The sequence below is a fragment of the Callospermophilus lateralis genome, chromosome 11, assembly GCF_048772815.1.
Source record: "Callospermophilus lateralis isolate mCalLat2 chromosome 11, mCalLat2.hap1, whole genome shotgun sequence".
In the NCBI taxonomy this organism is placed as follows: domain Eukaryota; kingdom Metazoa; phylum Chordata; class Mammalia; order Rodentia; family Sciuridae; genus Callospermophilus; species Callospermophilus lateralis.
In genome coordinates, this window is record NC_135315.1 from 15,205,394 (window position 1) to 15,219,741 (window position 14,348).

Consider the following 14,348-nt stretch of genomic DNA (forward strand, 5'->3'; position numbering starts at 1 on the left):
GAAAGGCGGCTGGGCCACTTTTATTATTATTATTTTTTTAAAGCTATGAAGCCAGGTTTAAGAAACCTGCAACTTCTCCATTCACAAGGCAGTGGCCTAGCTCTTTATGTGGTGAGGATTGGAAGTCCTGTCAGATTTCTGAAGGAAAAACAAAACCACTGGAAGCCATGGACCTCTAGCTTTGACCAAGTTAGCCTTTGGCTCTACGGTGCAGGATGCCCCTCCATCCTTGGGCCTGCCATCTTTAAACCTGACAGCAGGGCTGGCAACCCACTGCAGTCTTGCATTTTGGGAAGGTGGCTGGGAGCAGTTTCAACCATGAAAAATGCAAGAGGGTAAGGGTGCAGTTCTCCCTCAGCACAGCCTCTGTTGAAGAGAACCCCTCTTGCTATGAAGCACTCAAGTAAGCCTTTGCTGAGCAGGCCCAGGTACCGTTTTTAGTGCCCACAGCTCCCTTGAGTGCCCATCAGTGTCCAACTCCAAGGAGTGCTAACTTGACAGGTGAATAGATGCAGGAAGGGGCGACTCATCCCACAACAGACAAGCAATCACCAGGGATCTGGCTTTAGCCTGTTAACCTGCCAGATTCTTCCTTGGGGGTGGCCTCCTCAGCACTGCAGTGGCAGCAAAAGTGAGCTTAGGAGTCAACTCCCTGGAGAGAGCATCATGGAAGGAGAAAAGCACAACACCAAGTTTTTCCAAGTGTTAACCATTTATAAATAAGTACATTTGCTTTCATACATACAGCTCATTGTACAGATGACACTCTGTATACATGGGGCAGGAAAATGCATTCATTTGAACTTTTCACATCTATCTCACACAGCTCACATGTACAGACAATAAAACTGCTCAAGCAAGTACAGCAAAGGAAAGTGTCTTCCTTAATTACGGGGCTAGAGGCCTCGTCTGGGTGTGGGGCATCCCCACTGCACGAGTTCACGACTGTGTGGTGTTCAATATATCAGGATAGAGAACAAACATGCATTGGATAATATACTGTACAGAGAAAGTCCTTTACATCTGAGTTATAGAAAACCTAAAGGAAAACTAAGTGCATTAAAGCTTTTTCCAGCAAGTGTCTTGAAAGGACAGCAAAGAGGAAGAATCAAAATCATATTAGTACAAATCACTCTTTAATTGTAGACTGTACATGTCTGTACTAATTAAAATCATCTTGGATTTGGAGGAGACAGAACAGAGACACAGATGCTGTGCTAGATGGAAAGGAGGCCATGCCTGAGAATGGCACCTGCCCTGAGCCTGACAAGGAACTGGCCCCACTCAGCAGGAATAAGCCAAAGGTAAATAACAAAAAAAACCCAGAACAGGAAGTGTGACTTCAGGATTTCCAAAATAATCTGTGAATGGAATGGAGATCCGGAGCCGGCATCTCTCTCTCTCTTTTCTTACCCCAGTAAATTGGTACACAGTAAGGCAGGTACATTCAAGTACTGAATTTTGCAGAATTTACTCTGGTCCTGAGGACTGACGGAGTGAGTTGAGTCCTCCTTGCCAAATTTCCTGGTTAATGGTTAGCAAAGAAAAATTCAGCCAGTAGGTGCTACAACAACTAAGCAGCTAGGCCACTTCCTGTCCACAGAGTAGGTCTATCTTAAAAAATGAGAGCGATGCTGGCCTGCATCCATATGCACCCAGCCACAGCCTGACTGGTCAGCTTAGTGTAGGCATCACAGAGTCAGCAGGAGGAAATGAGATGATGGGGTGAGGAAACATGAAAGTAACACTTGATTTTTGGTGTCCAATTATGCATTCATTTGGTACTGACTTTCAAAGCTCTGACTGTGGCAATCATGTGGCCACAAGCATCTCAGGGTGGCTCAGCTGCTGTGAGGCATTGGACACCGAAATGAAGGTTACCAACACTTCAGCCCTTGAGTGGTCTGTATTATAAAAGGAGTTGATGAAGACCCAGTGATAATTCAAGTAGCTCCGCACAGTGGCTCCACCAGCCCCATTGTGCTTGTGTCCAGGCTCCCAGCCAGCCACCTTTTCTTGGGAGCAGCCAGAGCTGAGTTCAAGGCATTGCATGGTGAAGGTTTCCATGACACGTCTTTGTAGGTAGCTCTTACCCCTAAGCCCTTTTGTTCATTGTTGTTAGTCATGGTAGATGGTCGGTCTGGAATTCCTAGAGAAAAGCAGCCTCACCTCTCAGTAAGCATGCAGCAGGGTAGCAGCCCTCTTTGTGGAGGCTGCAGCAGGCTGCCTTTGCAGGTCTGCTTCTTGAGAAGTGGGCAGCCTGAGGACACACAGGTGGGGTGGGCGAGGCTGCTGAGCACTGGGAGCCTCAGTGGGAGACGGGGCACAGGGGTGGGCACATCCTGCCCCTGGGGGGAGCATGTTCCGTTTTGTGGCAAAGATTCAATGAGCAACTGGTTTTGTCCAAGGCATTTCTGCAGTAGAAAAATAACTATCTTTGAATCAAACCACCCAACTATAACACTTCTGGAGTTACAAAAGTTGGTGGCTGAGAGGAACTGAGAGGAGGGATGTTCAGGGGGAAGAAAAAGGTCCTCTGCATACCCATCCATCCACCAGAGCAAGGGAGCTCTCTCCGGCCTTCTCCCAGCCTCTGCCTGGCTGAAGGTCCAAAGCAGATAGTGTTTTCTGTCTTGCTATAACTGGCATGAATGCATGAAGACCCCTTCCAGGTCTGTGTTCCCTTCTTCCTGAACCTCTGAATCTATGGGCCTGCCTGCTGCCCTGGAAGCGGCTCCTCAGGAGGGGATGCTGCCATTTTTTCTTTTTGCTACCAGACAAATGTGGTGCAGAGCCACAGCGACACCTAGTGGTAAAGCATGGTGAAGCACAAGTGACATCCACATATCCACTGTATGTGACTAAATCTCAAGGAAAAATACTTATGGATATTAAATTAGACACTAATTAATTTTTAATTTTTCTATTGGGTACATCTCTGGAATATAAAAATACCAATATTTAGAGGGGTTCATAAACTACTATACAATATAAGGTCTGAGAACACCTTTCTCTAAGCTGTTCTGTTTATAATAATTTAGTAAAAGTGTTTAATAATCCAGGCTTAACCAAAATTGGCAAACTTGTATATCTGGACATTGACTATACACGATTCTAATTAGTGGAGTTTTCCTGAGCCATCAAGTTTAAGCTAAACACATCTAAAAAGAGGGCACAGGGGAGAGGAACAAGAAGGGTTTGTGCTCTATTAACTTGGGACTTTAATAGTGCACATCTGCAACCCAGACAGATACAACAGCAGATACAAAATGGTCTCCATTTTGTCCATGCCAAATTCTCATGTTATACAGGTTTTCCCTTTACTTTGTAAATAAACATTAATTTTTAATTGTTAACTGTGTGCCTTACTGATCCAGTAAATAAAGTAACCATGTCTCAGGAGTCCCTAAGAAAATTGCTGGAAAAGCACTTTAAAATCACTGCAAATATTTTTTGTATTTAAAAATTCTTAATCTTTTTGATGCTTATATACAACAGTTATTTCTTGTGCTATAAATGTTGTGATCCACTGCTTGATTTCTTTCTTTTCCTTGTTTTTCTTTTCTTGAAAAATACACTAAAAGACAAGAGCGATTCTGCTTATTTCTAATGAAGACACTACTCACAATTAAATATCCAGTATTTATCAGAGTTACAAATTCAAACAGTAAAGTGCACCCATTTATAGACAGGATGTGATGGAAACCCATTAGTGCAAGGATTCTAGGCAAATGGAACATACGATTTGGTGAGAAACCTATAAGCTGAAGTTGTCACCTCTGTCTCCATTTCAGGGAGTGATGTGAATTGGGTGAATGGAACTTACCAGGTTCCTTTGAAACATTTCCTCCCACCTGAAGCCAGACATTAATTTGGCAAATGTTTGTTGCTGTGGAAGGGGTATCTCTAAAATACAGTACTAAGATCATCCCATGGCAGTGAAGTAGCAAAACAGGGCACAGGCAGTCTGCTTCCAAGGAAATACCTTGTCTCTTGCCCCAATTAACTCCTGTTGGCATTTTCTGATCAAAAACAACTGGAGTCCAGAAGTGATATCTACACCCTTTTGCATGGCTAAAATAGAAATTGCATTTTGACTATTGACATTTTAGATTTCTTGCCTGATAGGGTGTAGACCCCGAATCTCTTTGTACTGGAAAACCTAGAGGAGACCCTGGGGAGAGGTGGCATCAATGGCATATCTGTAAAAATCATGACTTGCCTCCCCACCTGGACAGACAAGTGCAGGTGGTGTGTGTTGTTTAATAAGCAGGGACACTTTTCTAATAGACTAAGAAATTCTTCAAAATGTAGCAGCTCCCCACTAAGAGGTGGTTAAAATGGGATGAGATGCAAACAGACCAACAGGCCTGAGGCCTGGCCAAAAAGACACCTGAGGCTGCTAGGTTCCTAGCTACAGGCTGATACCACTTCATCTTCTTCTTTCCTTTTTTTGGGGTGCTGGAAATCAAACCCAGGGACTCACGCATGCTAGGCAAATACTCTACCACTGAGCTACACCCTTAGCCCACACTTCATCTTCCTGATGTGGGATGGAGAGAGATCGATGGGTAGAGGCCACTGCTGCCCACCCAGGTCTAGTTGAATAGCAGGCAGTCTTTACACACCAGGTGAAAAAGTGTCTGGGTCTTCAGTTGGCCCCATTGTTTGCTTCCGGCACACAGAGGTGAATCCTGCCTGTTCAGGCTTGGGACTTGGGGCTCAGGGGTCCATCTATTTGGTAGGATCTTAGTCAGTAGAGATGTTTCTGATCTCAACCTTTATGCTCCCCATGTCTTAATGATCCTTTCTGAATACTTAACTACAAACAGGTCTGGTTACAGTTGGATTTTATTCAGGAAACTGCTCTTTCTGTAGCCCTTTACTAACAGGAGCAGAATGATTCCTAATAGCAGAGAACTAATGCTCTTTTGTTGAATTTCAGCAGGTTAGTTTGTCGGGTGGAGTTTCTTAATTGAGTGCAGCCAGTGCCAGGACTGTGCTAAGGCTTTGGTCACAGTGGTATTGCTGTCCATTTCATGGTGGCCTCCATCACTCAAAGGTCAGGTGAGCGAACAACCACAAGACCTAGAAGATGTGTAGAGAGTGACTAGAGCAGAAACCTGCCATCTGTGTTGTGCCCCAACTCAGGGCTAGAAGACAGGGCAAAAAGGGGTCGGTCTTCACCCTGAAACATTTTTTGCTGTGTATGATTTTTAAATATCACCCCCATAAACACTCCTAGAAAAAGAAAAAAATTCCTCTAATAGTAGAAAATGAAGTTACAGGTCTCAAAATGGAATTAGATAACAATAGGAATGGAATGCAATGGCCCTGGGTAAAAATCCTGGCAATCAATCTTACAGTCCCAAGAGAATCCGATAAGCTTCTCAAAGAACCAAGTTCCTCATGACACCATCTGGGTTCCAACAAAGAGGGCCAACAGAACAAAATCTGGCTCTAGGTGAAGATACAGCTAAAAGGCTTATTGTACCAGCCAACCTTCAGGAAGCTCGCTTTTTGCAGAATCAAATGCTCAGTGTTTCAGGATCTAAAATGTAGACTTTTTTAAACACAGACTTTCTATAGCATTTCACCGAGAATTCAGAACAATCTTTCTTTTCTCGCCCTCTCTCTTTGTGTGTTTATTCCCTTCCCTACCCCTGGAAAATCAGATCAGTAGATTAAAATGCCTCTTAGAAAACCAATGTAGTGACATTTTAAATAATTATTTGGCGCCCGCCCCCCCGACTTTTTTTTGGCAGTGTGGGGATTGCACCCAGGGCCTTGTGCATGCTAGGCAAGTCTCCACCTCTGAGGTATATCCCCAGTCCCTTTCTTCCAGTTTAACAGACTTATTTCTTCTCTCTCTCTCTCTCCCTCTCCCTCCTTGATTCTTTTATCCCACAGGAAGACCAGTAATAATGCAAATGAACATTCTAGATCTGATGACTGCACGGAGCTGGCTGACAGTCTGGGGGAAGAGACCATGGCACACAAATGCACTGGGGCTGGCTATTTGGATAACACTGGATAAGAATGCAAAGGCAAAGGGGCATCACACTCTTTCTAAAGTTCCTAGAAGAAAACGAACAAGAACATCTTACTTTTTAAAAAAGAAAAAAATACATTTATACAACAAGAACATCAGTGAAAGCGATTGTCTCCTGGAAAAAGCTGACCAGTATGTCTGATCTCCCTGGGTTAAAGCACACGGCACAAAAATCTCCTCGTTGGCATCTGAAGAAAGGGAGAGAGCATGTGGCTGGGGCACAGACCAGAGAAACTAAAGTTCTGGCTCACCAGAGGCCAGCTTCCCAGTCGGCTGCATGCAAAGAATTTCAGCATGTAGGCTGCCACCTCTGAACACCACACAGAAACTACATGAGAAATTAAGCCAGAGAACTACCTCAAATGTGGAAACCAAGCCTGAAAATGTGCAGTGAAAACATATGGGTCTCACTCCAACAAATGTCTTTTAAACATTAGACTCCACAAATGGTCTCTTTGGTTTGATAGGGGATGTCTGCCCTTGTCGAGAGTCCCGGGACAACTGCCTGTACAGGTTGTCCTGGTATGCCTGAGCCACAGGTAGGGTCCGAGCCACCTTCACATCAGGATAAGAGGAGGCCTGGCTGACTCTCTCCAACAGGTCTCCACGGGACCCATTAGCCAGCATCCCATGGGGGCTATAATAATCGTCCTCCAGCAAATGGCCATTCTGTGCATTGTTGGTTTTGTTATAAAAGGCAATGTTGCTGATGGATGATGGTGGACTGAAGGACTCAGGCTGAGGCAGGCTGCCTGGAGACGTGGGACTGAGAACAGTATCCACTGACGACACTGCCCAGGTCCGATTCTGCTGGTGAAGGTGGGGGTACTGTTGAGTCCGGGCTGTTTTATCTATGATCCCCATGAATGGTGTGGTCCTGGATCGAGTGGGCTCACTGGGGTAACCTCCCTGAGTGGGAGACACTGGTGACAGCTCATCACATGACCTATCATATGCCGGTTTCAGTGGGATTTCCATTTGCTGAATTGAGGAAGAAGGCCGGAAGGTAGGAGTTAGGTTGGAGGTGGATGAGATGCTATTGCTAGATGGAGAGAAGCGAAGGCCCACGCTCTGGGAGTGCAGCAGTGGCCTGGGAGTTGGTGGATGGGGTTTGATTTCATTAGGGTTGACACTGATAGGTCTTCTGATTAAATGTGACACATCAGGGGAACCTAATTGGCTGGAGGAACGCTCCAGATCTAGTTTTGAGTGACAGACTGGGTAATAGGATGCTGATTGGCTACGCCCAATCTGGGGTGTCTGGCTGTATCTCATACCACCACGATATGCTGAGGAAGGTCGCTGTGGAAGATCTTCTTTGGTCAACCCTCCATGCTGACAGATGGCACCTGCACTCAGGCTGGCTTGGACATGCTGCACAGGCCTCCCATCTCCTACAATCCCCCCAATTGACCCTTGATAAACCAGTCGGCTCTGACTGACTCCTATGTCTCCTTGTGAAGACTGGTATTTACTGGCCATTGAATGGGTGACTTGGCCATAGGCTCCTGTGGGGATGACAGTGCTTGAATGAACTGCTGAGCTGGGCTGGTTACTTCTCACAATCTGGGCCTTGGCAGGCTGGAGCCTGAGCCCTTGCTGGGGAACTGCCACAGGAAGCTGAGGCATCTGGTAAGGACGCTGGGCCATCTTGGATAATGGAGATTTTGGTCTGCCAGGAAGCTGACTAACATTTGTTTCCTGCTGATAGCGCACGGGTGAACCAGATTGGGATCTATAGACACTCATGCTTTCAGCTGGAGGGCTGGCCCTATACTGAGGGCCTCGGCGGAGTGGGGAAGGGGGAGGGCTTGGGTATTCTTTGCCCTGCCCTCCCACAGGAGGGGGGCTAAACCGATAAGATCCACCCTGATGAGCTGGGGAAGTATGTGGTGGACTAGGCCTGTAATGAGAATTCTGGTGAGTTGGAGAAAGAGCAGGTGAGGTGGACTGATATCCCTGTCTAGTGGGAGAACCTACAGAACTATTGGACCGGAAGTCAAAAACCTGGTGAGAGCCAAGAGGTGAGCTAGAGATGTAGGCTGAATCCCGATGGGCTGGAGAGGAGGGTGGGCTCTGGATTATTGGGAGCCCCTGGCTGGGCCGAGCCTCTGTCTGGAGGCCGATGGAAACATTTTCTACATCCTGTTCCAGGTACTCCTCCTCGAATATATCTTGTACAGAGTATACATCTTCATTCTGTGGTTCAGGTTCTGTTTCTTCTGGTAGCTGCTGCTGAGGTTGCTGTGGAGGCGGCTGCTGCTGCTGCTGCATCTGTCTACACTCCTCTTCCACTCTCATCAGAAGTCTCTGGATCTCCCGGTTGTTTGGACACAGCTTGATGGCCTCGTTCAGGTCCTCTAAGGCTGCTGCAAACTGTCTGCTTGACAAAATGCAAACATAAGGATGGGAGTTATTCTGAATCAACAGGAATCACCCAGAGCTGAAAATATGGTTACTATTTTGGAAAACTCTGGTGGCATCTGTAGAAGTCTGGGGTGATTTGGTTTAGTTCGATTTTTTTTTTTTGTGTGTGTGTGGTACTGGGAAGTTAACCCAGGCCCACTTACCACTGAGCTCTATCCCTAGCCTGTTTTTAAAATTTTATTGATTTATTTATTGTACTGGGGATTGGACTCAGGGATACTTCACCACTGAGCCACATCTCCAGCCCTATTTTGTATTTTATTTAGAGACAGGGTCTCACTGAGTTGCTTAGCACCTTGCTTTTGCTGAAGTTGGCTTTGAACTCGCAATCCTCCTGCCTCAGCTTCCCAAGCTGCTAGGATTATAGGTATGCACCACCACACCTGGTTAAATTTTATTTTGAGACAAGATCTCACTAAGTTGCCCAGGCTGGCCTTGAACTTGTGATCCTACTATCTCAATTTCCTCAGTGCACCACCATGTCTGGCTAGTTTGATTTGTAAGGAAGGAAACAAGTAGGCTGTCATTCAAAAAGAATCTGGAATGATTCTCTAGACCTTTTATCCTCAATCTCCCTTCTGGCCTCTCTGGGGTTAGTGGAGAAAAGTTCCCACTGTGTCAGTCTAGCCAGGCCCTTCAGAAAGATTATCTTGGTGCCCAAATACACACCAGAAGTATGAGGGTTGGGTTGTCATTTACAGTGTCACTGTCAAGTAACTTAGGAACAAAACAGTAACTCTAATATTAAAATACCTTGCTGATCAAGCAGAAACTTTCTTTTATATTCTCAATATTTTGGCTTTAAATTTCAGGCCTGATCCGCTCTAAGCAAGAACCCTGTCCTCTGCCCTTTCTACCCCTCATCCCACAGCACTGCTGTGTCTCATTCTGCTACATCAAAGCTGGCAGGGATTAGGCTTGCTGATAGGTAAATCAGGTTGGAGCTGAGCTTACCCCAAACAGATTCCAATTTATAATGAGAAAGTGAACTCTGAAGAGATATTCCCATCCCCTCTATTAACACTGCCTGGCAAAGCAGTGAGTAGCAGTGATTAGCCTTGTGGGAAAAGAATAAACCAAAGGAAAAAAAAATTAATAGTAAAGTTTCTGTGAAAATTTTGTTTCACTAGCTAGTTAAGATGAATATCACTGCCACCATCATCGCTTGACTCAGTCTGGGTTTGATTTTCATGGTCATATCATATCCGCCTGGTCATAACAGTGAACCCAAAGCAGTTCTTTCCCATGCAGAGTTTGAGAGATGGTGGGGAGCTGGGTAGGAGGCATCAAGGGCAGTGACAAGTTATCCAAAGGACAATGATGGCAGGTTCTAGGTCCTTCTGGAGGCTTTTGTACCTAGTGACCATCCAGTAGATGGGCATGAGGAACTGAGGACAATATTTCTCTTGGCCCTCCTGACTGTGTGTGTGTGTGTGTGTGTGTGTGTGTGTGTGTGTTAGTGGTGGTGCTTTAGGTGAGGAGAAAGGTTGATGCCCACCAGATTTGAGGAAAGCCTCAGAGGGAAGACAAATAAACCAGGGGTTTCGGAAATGTCTATGAAGAGAGGAGCCTGTGATGGTCAGTTAGTGATCCACTCTGCTTTTCCTTTAAAAGGGTCAGTGGAATATTTTGATTAAGTGATTTCCTCTTTAAATCATTAGTATCTCTTTATGCTCTCTGATTTGTGGTTGAAAAGTGACACATGGCAGAGGCTTCTTGGAGGAAAGTGCCATTCACCATTTTACTTTTCTCCCAAAATAAGGTCTTGGTCTCCATATCCCAGAAGATTTGCTGATCTTGAGCTGAGTGCTGCTACCAGAGCCATCCCCAAGCCTGGCCTAAGAGTCCTCAAGGACAGACATATTTGGGTACATATGCCCCAGGGTGGCCTACATTGCCTTGGCCAGCTTTTCAGAAAAGAGACCTCTTGCTTTTCACCCTTTCTCTCTCTCTCTTTCCTCACCTGCTGCTGCGTTTTGCCCTTGCTCTTGCATAGTAAGCTTCATAAGATTTCGGTTTCAGCTCCAGGGCCTTAGTAGCAAATTCCTCCGCCATTCCAAAATCCTGTCATTACAATAGGTGTGCAAGTGAGTCATTGAAGAGATATAAAAAATAGACAACTTGGGAATAAAACAAATTATATGTACATTTTTTTTTTTGACATTTCTGGATGGAATACCTGGGATTCTGGACTTGCCTGCCATGGTTCTAGCCACTGGTCCACAGACTAAAAGTTTCCTTGTGCCTGCAAATGTTCACTGGACTTTATGGCCCAGAGTATTACAACACTTTTAATCTGGCTTTTATCTGCTTTCTAGCCAAATTCTTTTTAGCCCAGAAGCCAAATGTCAACCCTTCACAGTGAAGCTACTGAAGTTGGAAACTTAAATTCATTACACATATTTATGAGGCAAACAGCAAGAAATTACCACCTCAGGTGGCCCCTCATCTTACCCACACCATCCTGCTGTGCCCACTAGTCCTTGGTTTCCTAACAGACGAGTGAGAATGTATCCTATGGAATCCAGGAGGAAGGGGTCTGAGTAAAGGCAAACTGTACCGACTATGGAAATGGTATAGGGATGTCAGACAAACCTGGGCTCAGTTCTCTGGTCTGAATCATAACTCCTCAGAGAGTACTGTGTATTTTCTCACCCATATTTAACTTCACAGGTTGGATTGAGCATGATAAAGCATCCAAGTGCTATATGTAGTTCCTAGCACGTAGTAGGTGTCTAATAAATTGTACTTTCTATTTCACAGAGGCTTCTCTAAATTGTTCTTCCTCTTATCTGGTTTCTTGCTTAGGAAACATTTAAAATAAAAAAAATAAAACAAGAGAGGATGCTGGCTGTAACTGGGGTCTGGGCTACACTGGAGGCTCCCTGGCGGAAATCTGCCTTTTCTTTGAGAACACCGGAACAGGGGGGACCAGGTGGGACAATGCTAATAGGCAGAAGCATTGTTTATAATAGAGTCCATGGTTTTTAAGATCCCCTTAAATACTAAGCTAAAGGGGAAGGGTTTTTCTTCTTTAATGTCAAAGCCATAGTATAGCTCAGTAGCCTGTGGTTACATTCATGATTCTTAAGGGAGAAAACAAGGCTTTAGGTAGTACAAAGGCCCTGGGGCATAGGTAAAAAATGTTCTGAAAAATTAATGAGAAATTTTCTACTGAAGAAGATAGACTTCTGGTGCTTAGCACCAGTGTTGGCCCATGGGAGGTAATTATTAACTTTCTGAACAAGTTTGGAGCTAGAGAAAGTGTATGAACATATATGGGCCATGTTCTATCCCTATTCTGTTTTCTACCTCACTCTTTTATTTTTTCTTTTGGGATAATCATCACTTCTGGGAATATGAGAGTACTTTTAAGAATTTGATTATTTGCTAGGGAAAGAAAGAAGCTAAGGTTGGCAGCAAATTCTGAGCCTTGCCTCATTCTCACTAGCTGAGGACATAGAAAACCCATGGGGCTGCTGCTTCCATTTCCCAGGAGAAACCTCAAGCAGAGGAAACTTGCTGCCTTCACCCAAAGATGACTCTCCGACACTATCTTCCCTCAGCAGGAATCTAATCCATGTTCCTCCTTCTCTCAGCACCCTGGGACAACTCTGCCTTGAAGGTCGTAACTATGTCCTCTGTGACAGCCATGTCTGTTCTCAGGGCTCTTTTCCTTGTCAGGTTTTAGGACTCGGATGGATGACATAAAGGTCACATACATAAATAATCTTTCTGAAATTGATAGCAGATTCCTTGCTTCTGGTTACATTCCTGCTTGGCTTAGATTATTTCTATCTCCTGAGGAATAGTGAGACCTTAGGCTGGCGAATGTCAGCAATTCCTGACGTGATATTAGTGATTCCGAGTATCTCAGAGAGTTATCTCGCCTCAGGAATGTCTGTATTCCTGGAAGCAGTGACTGAGGGTGTTTGAGACTGTATCTGTAAGGCAGGCAAGAAGGACCAAGGACGATTAGGATGAGAAAGGGCCAGAAGAATTCAGAGATTCCCTTCAGAGCAAGAAGGGACACAGTATGCTGGAATAAAAAGATGAGAAAAGAAGCAAAAAGTTCAAGAACAGCCTTAGAAATTAAACCTTTAAGTCCATGGTCCTGAGTTGTCTTCCCAGCCTTTCCCTAGATGACTGGGAAGTACACTAGAAAGGAAGGGAATGACTACAATTTGTACCGAACTGCAGCTGGAATTCTAATGACTATTGCCCTCACATTTTCCCAAAGACCAGAAAATAGATTAGGCGGATAGGGAAGAGGATGATGATATTCCAATCACTTTTAGTAGGAAATATGAAAATTCAGAATGCTACAAAGTGCCCACAGCACTTTCTCCACTTCTGGATACAGATTGTTGGCTTTGTTTCTTTCAAATTGCAAATGTCAGTGTTCTGTGAAGGACAACCAAGCTCTGTGGCAGATAGGACTGCAGGGACCTAGTACAAGCTAGTGAGTGGCATGAACTTTCAACTTCTTGGACTGCAAAAAGGAGTTGGGGATGAGAGGGACTTACATTCATTTTCCTGCGACATCGAGAGAGGTTGAGGAGGAGAGACACTTTTAGCTCCCGGAAGGTTTTCAAGTCCTCACCAAACCCTTCTCTAGGGAATTTCTTCAGAGCATACTGGTAGCGCTGGGCAGCCTCCTTTACTTTACCTTTCTAATAGGGGTAGAAAAGCACATTGTTGGTCTGCTGAGCAGCTGAGGAAATTTGATCTCTGTATCCTTCCTGCTCCCAGAAGTTGACACTCCCATACACCCTGATGGTGAGAACAGAAGGATCTCAACTCCTCTACAGGAGACTCACTTGACAGGAAAGGAAAAGTAGTGGAGCCCCAAGTTACAAGACACAGAAACAAAGTCTTGGCAAATGAAAGGCCCTGGACCCCAATTTACCAACAGGATTCCAAAGGGCTGACCTGGCTCATGTCAAAACTCATTTTTCTTGAACTGCTCTGCCTGGGACAAACCTAACTTCCTAATCACAAACACTTCACAGTAATTGCTTCTCCTGTGGTTTCTGGCTTGTCTGGAGACTCTCTTTCCTGCCTGATGTTCTACCTTGCTTCCCTCCAAAAGAGCATATTCTCTTCCTCACATTCAATGTGAGAGTCCAGCTGTTGTTTCCTCTAATCTTAGGGCAGAAATTAATGTCAATCAGTGGTGGAAAAGGCATGGGGAATGTGGTAGGAGGGAAGTGAAGCTTAGAATCTGTGATTCCATCTGACTTTGTAGGAAAGATTATGATTGACCTAGGGATCTGGCCACAGGGACTTGAACTTTTCTTACATTTTGATTCTGAAAACTTGTAAGCTGATCCTAGAAAGAGATGCAGGAGGCCCCCACCTTTCTTTACTCTGTACTGCTGCAACTCCCCAGGGATCCTGATCTTTTATTTTCCCTTTAGCACCTTTTACTAGGAGAGATATGAAGTCTTCCAAGGTAGAATTCAGTGGAAGAACAATAATACCTCTGTGCCTATTTTCATTAGAAGTTAGGTCTCCTTGCCCTTGGAAAACTAGAAATTATGCTATGACCAGGGCTTATGTTCTCAACAGTGAAGCCCTTCTGAAATCATAACTAAGACACCTATAGTAATGAGAACCTTCCGTGAAGTGTGAAATCAAGGTTGCATCAGGGATTAAGCTTCCTGAAAGACCTGTATTATCATGAATCTCACTCAAAAGGTACTCAGGAAATAGAATGCTACTCTCAGGAACTCAACACTTTTAACACGATGGAAGAATGATATGATTACAATTGTTTCCTCATCTTTTAGGCCTGGGCATGCCTCAAGGATTCCTACTGCTAAAAACTGGGATTGGTTTGTACTCATCTTTACGAGAAGATGATCCA

The 14,348-nt window shown here is 44.7% G+C and overlaps 1 protein-coding gene across 2 annotated transcripts in view; it reads right to left on the minus strand.

Annotated features, from left to right (window-relative positions):
- Positions 1-2,867: 2,867 nt before the first annotated feature.
- Positions 2,868-14,348, minus strand: part of Tanc2 (tetratricopeptide repeat, ankyrin repeat and coiled-coil containing 2) — a 454,690-nt gene continuing 443,209 nt past the window's right edge. For both annotated transcript variants that reach the window (XM_076870152.2, XM_077110543.1), the window contains 3 exons: positions 13,006-13,152; positions 10,443-10,543; positions 2,868-8,432 (listed from right to left, as the gene is read on the minus strand). In XM_076870152.2, coding sequence (XP_076726267.1) covers positions 6,479-8,432; positions 10,443-10,543; positions 13,006-13,152 — 2,202 coding nt within the window. In that variant the 3' untranslated portion in view covers positions 2,868-6,478. The remainder of the gene's footprint in view (positions 8,433-10,442; positions 10,544-13,005; positions 13,153-14,348) is intronic.